This window comes from Arachis stenosperma, chromosome 3 (genome assembly GCF_014773155.1).
Source record: "Arachis stenosperma cultivar V10309 chromosome 3, arast.V10309.gnm1.PFL2, whole genome shotgun sequence".
NCBI classification, from domain to species: domain Eukaryota; kingdom Viridiplantae; phylum Streptophyta; class Magnoliopsida; order Fabales; family Fabaceae; genus Arachis; species Arachis stenosperma.
In genome coordinates, this window is record NC_080379.1 from 150046545 (window position 1) to 150054223 (window position 7679).

General features: G+C 30.7%; 1 protein-coding gene across 1 annotated transcript; it reads right to left on the reverse strand.

The window, feature by feature from the left end:
• Positions 1 to 6028: 6028 nt before the first annotated feature.
• LOC130966891 (uncharacterized) lies at positions 6029 to 6559 on the reverse strand. The gene has a single exon (XM_057891714.1). It carries the CDS (start codon positions 6557 to 6559, stop codon positions 6029 to 6031), a length of 531 nt encoding a protein of 176 aa, XP_057747697.1.
• Positions 6560 to 7679: the final 1120 nt, after the last annotated feature.

Below are 7679 nucleotides of genomic sequence, written 5' to 3' on the forward strand. Positions count from 1 at the left end.
TCCTTCTTCCTATTTTTTTCAGATTTAATTCATGTATTAGTTTAGATTTAGGTTTTTTAATTCTATTTTGATTTAGGAATTTTTTAATTCTATTTTAATGATTCTGTGTTTAAAATTTTGTTTATAATTCTGATTTTTAATTTTATTTTGATGATTTTGTGTTTATTATTATGATTTGTATTTATTGTTCTGATATCATGAAGAATAAATGTGATTATTTTTATATTGTTAAGGGTTTATTACTTGAGTTTGCATTAAAAATGTTGCTGATGTATTGAATGTTTGAAAAGTACAAGTCAGTTTAGGGGTTTTAAAAATTCTGACTAGAGTTGAAGTTGGTATGGTTAGTTTCTTTGTGTAATTAAATTTTTAGTTTAAAAATGATGAGGATCATATTTGGAAGAGTTAGAAATGCCATTAGTTATTAGTATTCCTTTGGATTTTTAAAACATATGTAGTGCTTTTTGGTTATTGTTATTTCTGTTTAGCTTTAACTTAGGACTGGTGATGTCTATGCTATCATTTGAAGTAGTTTATATTCAAGTTTTTTTTAAATTGTTCAAATTTTCTCTTGCATTTCATACTATCATTTTCAAATGGTTCCCAAATATTTTCTGAGATAAATTATATAGATTGTACTATTCTATGCATGATAACAACTAAGGATAATACAACCATGTAAATCAAAGGGACATGGTGTTCTTCATAAGAAGACTGATTCCATTAGCTTGACCTCTTTCTCATCTTGAATTCTAAATTCAATAAAACTTTTATTGCTTTGCGAGTTTTTATATAAGTTCTGAGTAGTTATCACTGGACTTTTGGAAGTAAGTTCTGAATGTGGTTTATTTGAGATGGTTTGATATGAGGCTGCAATTCAGAGAATTGATGAGGATGATATATATTATTTTCAAGTATAGCATACAATGCAAACATTGTTATCCAAAGTCATATTTATTAGTTGTCAATCCAAATCTTAGTATGTGTTTCATGAATATATTTTATTATAAAGTCATGTTTAACATATATGAAACTGATAATTTCATTCTTTTCTATTGTACTGTCATTAAATAATATTATGTAGTTAGAAATTATAGACACTAGAAAATTAGACTGAATTCATTTGCTACTTAGCACAAATTTAAAAAGTTCCTAAACTGAGGTTTCTGCAAAAAAGAGGTATCTCAAAGATATAATTTTTTATTTTATTCAAATTTTCTTAGATAAGACTATACTACATTAAGAATTTAACATGGTCTTATATTCCGTTGTAAGCATAAACAATATCATTGTTTTTATCAAGAGGCTATCAAACTATGAAATGATCTATTTATTTAAGTTTGACTAATTTTTCTCGTGTTTAATATATATATTTTTGTCGTATGAACAGATACTTGATAAGAAGAATATAGAACAATATCGATATTCTACTTACTACGGGTAATATGCATGAATTATGTTTGTATTTTATCATTAAATATTTTACCCTCAAGTTTCGAAGTCAAGTGTTTAATATGCATAAATTACGTTTTTTTTTTGTTTATAATTATTTTCTGAGTTAATTAGTTGATTGTTATTAATTGACTGAGTTAATCTTAACTTGTTTATTTTTTGAGTTAATTATTGACTTATTATTTATTGTTGTAAATTTTCTAAGTTTATTATTATCTGAGTTAATTATTGACTTATTGTTATCAACTTTCTAAGTTTATTATTATCTGAGTTAATTATTTTTTAAGTTAATTAATGTTGTATTTTCTGATTTATTAGTTTAGAAATTATTGAATTTAAATATTTAAATATTATATATTAATTTTTAAATAATTTTTAAAAAATTTAAAAATTTAAGTTTACCATTGAATTTACCGTCGGTTAAATCTGCCTATAGTTATTAATTTAATTATTAATTAATAATATATTACTGTCGGATTTACTGAGAGAAAAATCTGATGAAAAAAATTACCAGCGAAAATATTCCATCGATAATTAGTGGCAGATGAAAAAAACCCGCCAGTAAACAATTATCGGTGAGGTTTATACCGTCAAATTTATTTCGACAGTAATTCCGACAGTACACATATTATGATAAATTCGACGGTATTCAATGTTTTTTTTGTAGTGTCCCACTTGAATTTGAGGGAAATATTAGAATATATTAGACTCAATTAATATCAATTAAATCAATTTAAATTATTTAGCATATCTTTATATTTATTATAGAATATTATACTTTTAATATTTTAATTTTTCTAGCACCAATAGATACTCTTATGTATTATCATTAAAAGCACTCTTAATAATACACAATATTTTTTTTAGTTTATTCTCTTGTCTCTAATAAAAATAAAAAATAATTTCAAAAAAGTTTACTAAAATTAATTAAAAAATGGTTAATTCTCTAGTAATTTATAAGAAATTTGTCTCTTGTCATTTAAAAATTAGTGAAAATTAAAATTAATCGATCTTACGTGAAATATGATTATATATCACCCCATTTTCATGCATGACCCGCTTTATGAGCTTATAATGATATCATTAATGACTAGATAATCATCAGAAACGAAGTTTGAACCCTTTTTAGGAGGGGCTAATATAAAAAATATAACTAAATAGAAAACAAAAAATAAAATTAGGAAAGACCAAATTATAAAATTAGAGAACTTTATAAGTAAAATTTATTTATTTGGGAGGGGCCATTATCCCCCTTCATGTATACTAAGCTTCGTCCCTGATAATCATTACATTATTTTACGACGGATTGCATTTAGGTGCTAAAAATATTGACTAGGTGCATTTTGATATTAGTATACATATTTTTTTCTTTTCAATTTATTAAGTATGATTTTATTTTGATACTTTTTATTTTTTCTCCGCCTATACATAGCAGCATAGGTGTTCTAGGAGCGTATAACTATTAAAAAAATATATTTTAAATAATATTAAATATTTTTAAATTTTATTTTATACAGATTCATAAATAAAATAATTTCTCATAAATACTATAATTAAAATAATATAGAATAAACTAATAATTAAATATAACGTATATTAATTGAATTGGCACGATTATAAATAAAGGATAGGTGTAAATAGATGTATAATTGATATATAATTATGAGATAAATAATACCCTAATTTAATACCAATTAAATTGATCATTATATTTATTATTGTAACGAATATATAGAAAAAAGAATTAAATATCATTAGTATTTTTCACAAATTGTATAACACTTTTAAACTATTAATGTCTAACAACTAAATCTCTTAAAATAACAATAATTGGAACCTAATAATTGAAATTATAATCTCTTAATAAAAAGATATTTTTTTATTTTGAGAATAAAAGAATATTTTAAATAATACTAAATATAAGTGAATTTAATATATAATTTTTTTCAAAGGTAGGTTATTGTATTTTTTAATAAAAAAAATACACTGTTTAAAGAGGGACAAAATAGTAAGATTGGGATTCTCCTATAAAATCTTATCAATAATAAAAAAACAAACCCAGAAACACTTAAAGAGAGAAATAAACTCAAGATAAAAGTTAGAACACTCAGGAACTTGTGTGCTCTTCTCTGCCATAGAGACCACGGTGCATCCTCTTCGCCAAGGATACAATTTCTGTTGCTAATATTTGTTTACTTTTAAAGATCTCTAAGTTTCTTGCCTTCCAAATGCTCCAGGCGGTACATGCAAACAGTTCTAAGAAAGATTCTCCACTTGATCTGATTCTCATTGCTGCTAGCCACCACGTCGCAAAGTCTGAATTGGTTTGATTTAGCAAATCACCCCCAAACAGAGTGTAGTTCTATACTTTAGAAATCGGGCCACATCTTATCAGGCAATGCAAGATCGATTCTTCAACTGCTTTGCATCTGAGGAACATTGTTGGAGTTGTTGAGAACCTTTGATGTAGTAGTTTCAAAACATGTAATTTTTTATGATTTGCTCTCCACATGAACAACTAAATTTTTGTTGGAAACTTTAATCCCCAAATTGTTTTTCATCTTTCGAGTTTCCTCATCACTGGTGGTAAATATTCAATTGAGTCATGGAAGGATTTATAAACAACCAAATAACGTGATGCAATGTCATATTGTTTCCTCTTGTTTCAGACCCACGATAATTTGTCAACACCATCGTAATTCACTGTTCCGGAGAGGGTACAATGGCTTAAGTCAAGAGGAAAAAGTTGGTTGATCAGAGTTGATTCCAGCGCCTTTCTGAGGTAAGTATGTCTTTCACCCACATAATATTTGTATCAGGATTGTTGTTGCAATTGAGTTTAAATGGGTATGAGGGGGCAACCAGGGATCTTGGTATATTCGAACGTGTTCTCGAGACCCTATACTCTAATTTAGCCATTGTTTAACTACGTTTCTCCCTTCCAATACACTCTGCCATCCCTAAGAAAGTTAAAACTTTTTCTCTGCCAGCATATCAATAAAATATCGATGATATTCACCCTTTAGCATCTGGGCTAGAAGAGAATTAGGATTTATTGCAATACGCTAGAATTGCTTGTCTAGAGCTAAATTCTGCACCTTTAGATCTTTGAATCCCAATCCTCCTCCATCTTTGGTCTTGTCATATGATCCTAGCTAGTACAAGACATTCTCCATTCCGATCCTCGTTGGCCCCACCAAAATTGTATCAAAATTCAGTGAATTTTCTCTAAAAGTGTATCTAGGCAACTGAAAGAATGACAAGGTATAAATTGAAAATGGCTTTTCCAACTGCCTTAATAAGCACATGTCTTCCATCAGCTGACAAAAGATTCCTCTTCCAAACCTGTACTTTGTTTTGGACCTTGTCCTTGATTTCTCTAAATATAGCCTTTTTAGATCTTTGAACCACTAAAGGGAGTCCAAGATATTTATCTTGAGCACTATGTGTCCAATATTAATGAAATTAGCCAAAACCTGTTTGAGCGGGGTAGAGCGTTCTAACTAAAGAAAACGGCAGACTTTGTCAAGTTAACCTACTAGCCACTAATCATCTCGTACTCGTAAAGCAAATTCAATATATTAGAACACAATTCTTCTAACGCCTTACAGAAAAGGATAAAGTCATCTGCAAATAGGGGATGATTAACTGATGGACATCTCCTACGAATTTGAATTCCTTTGATACTTCTGTTTTGCTCTACCCTATGTAATAGATAGAAAAATCTTTTCATACAAAAAAGAAAGAGATATAGTAATAGGAAATTTTCTTGTTGGATATCTCTTGATGGCCTGAAATAGTTATAAGGTTGTCCTTCCACAAGAGTAGAGTAAGAAACAATAGTAACAAGTTCTTTTATCCAAGTAATCCATTTCTCCCTAAAACCCATCCTCTCCATAATATACCATATGAACGATCACTCCATCCTGTCATAAACTTTGATCATATCTAACTTAATGGTCATCTCATATGATAACCCAGTTTTCTTTGTCTTTAAGTAATGCATGCATTCATGAGCAATGAGAATATTATCAGAAATAAGTCTACCCTAGTACTCTGGCTTGGGCTAATTATATTATTCATGAAACTCTGAAGTCGATGATCCAGAATTTGTGAGATGATATTATAAAAAACCGAGGATAAATTTATAGGTCTGACCTGTGACATATTTCTGGTGTTTGGAATCTTTGGAATCAAACAAATCTGGATATAGTTAAAGCTTTTTAGAATTTTTTTTTTCCTCTAAAAAATTGCATATTACTTTAAACAAATCACTCCCAACTATATCTTAATAAAACTGCAAGAACTTTGCTGTGAATCCATCATCCCGCGGGCACTGTAACTACAGACACTAAACATTGCTCGTTTTGTCTCTTCTATTGATATCGGCCTCATCAGTCTGCGATTCATGGAAGCTATCACTATAGAGTTGAAATCTTCAAATCTATCCCCCTATCAAAATGATTAGTGGTTAAAAATATTTTCTTGAAATAAGTCTCAGCCATCATGTCGATGCTTTTAGGGTTCGAAGCAATCTCTCCATTGTTCCCCATATTTTATTTTTCCAATTTCTGCTTTAGAATTTATGGTGGAAGAACTTCGTATTTTTGTCACCTTCTTTAAGCCACTTGCATCGCGACTTTTCCTTCCAATACTTCTCTTCTCTCCCCAAAGTTTCCTTCAATCTATTTTCCAGCACTATAATCTCATTACCCCCATGGTTTCCTTCTTCATGCAGCTGCTCCATCAACATTGTCAATTTCTCTATTTCTTTCTTAGAATTGGTACAGATTTGTTGTTGCCACTGAACCATTCGGTGAAGACAAAGCTTCAACTTTTGGGCTAGGCAAAACATTGGTGAAGCTTGGAAAACCGTACTTAAAGCCTCTGAAATCAAATTCTTCACTTCATCTATCTCGCAACACCTTTCTTGAAATTTGAAGCACCTCTTTGATTTCCATTTTGGTGGATCAATATCGAGTGAAAGAGGTGCATGATCGGATCCATTCTCTGTTAACCTCCGAACCATAACTGCATCGTTCCTAAATCTCCACGTGTCTCCCACCAAGAATCTGTCAAGCCTTTCCCTAATTAATTCATCTCCCATCCTCCTATTCGACCAAATAAACCTCCGACCAATCATACCAAGGTCCACAAGTTGATTACCCTCAATAAAATCATTAAGATGGTTTATTGATGCTATTTATATGAGATTTCCTCCCTCTTTCTCCTCATTACTTTTGATCGAATTAAAATCTTCCATAATTATAAAGTTCTGCCTAAATTACTAAAGCTGACCAAAGAGTTCTTCAAATTGTCGCAAACTTACTTGTTCATTAGTACTTAGATAAACTCTCACCAGCCCTCATGGTGGATTTTTGTACTCGTCCTTAATGGTAGCACTTAACAAAAAAGAGTTTTGAGCTAGAATCCTCACCTCCATATAATCCTTCCAAGCAAGAGCCAAGCCTCCTGATAATTCACTCAGATCTACAATTGTGAAACTCAAATAACCACATGATCTAACTTTTTACTCCACAAGGTGAGATTGACTTTTTATTTCACAAAGAAAATCCACCTCAAGATAGTGAAATTGACACATCTGTTTAAGGTTGTGGAATATCATGGGTCTCCTCAAACCTCGACAATTCCACATGAAGATTCTCATGGTGCTTTAGGTGCTGTCGAACGGCTGGCACCCTCCACCATCTTAAGCTCCCTAGGCTGCTCAACTGAACCCATATTTCGGATCCCTCTATATTCCTTATCTTCTCCTACTCTCCTCTTATTCCCGTTCCATGTTCCTATTTCTTCTTGACCACTCTTACCATATATTTAATTCTCTTGAACTGGCTAGCGTGAATCCACAATTAGGACTATTAGTATGATTTTTAGTGAGGATTCTATTATAGGTTGGCTTCTTTGTTTTTGCGAGCATAAGGAATATGCTGGCTTGTTATCACAATAACATTATTCCTGTTGCTAGAACTATTTTCTTTATCCTCTGATGGAGCTTTATTTGCTGAGAAGTTGTCACATGATTCACTCCTCGTAGTTTCCTTGACACTCAGCCCTAAAAAACCTTCAAAAAGATAATTTGGGAGGGGTTTTTTCCGACAAACAGCGCATGCAGTTTGAGCTCCCTTCCCCTGTTTCATATTTTCAGCCTCTTTTGGTTTCACCCTTATGCCCACTTGATCAACACATGCCCACTCCCTCAATTTTAT

What these genes read in the sequence shown, in the direction of transcription:
- LOC130966891 (XM_057891714.1), bottom strand. Translation starts at nt 6,559, where the DNA reads ATGGGAGATGAATTAATTAGGGAAAGGCTTGACAGATTCTTGGTGGGA.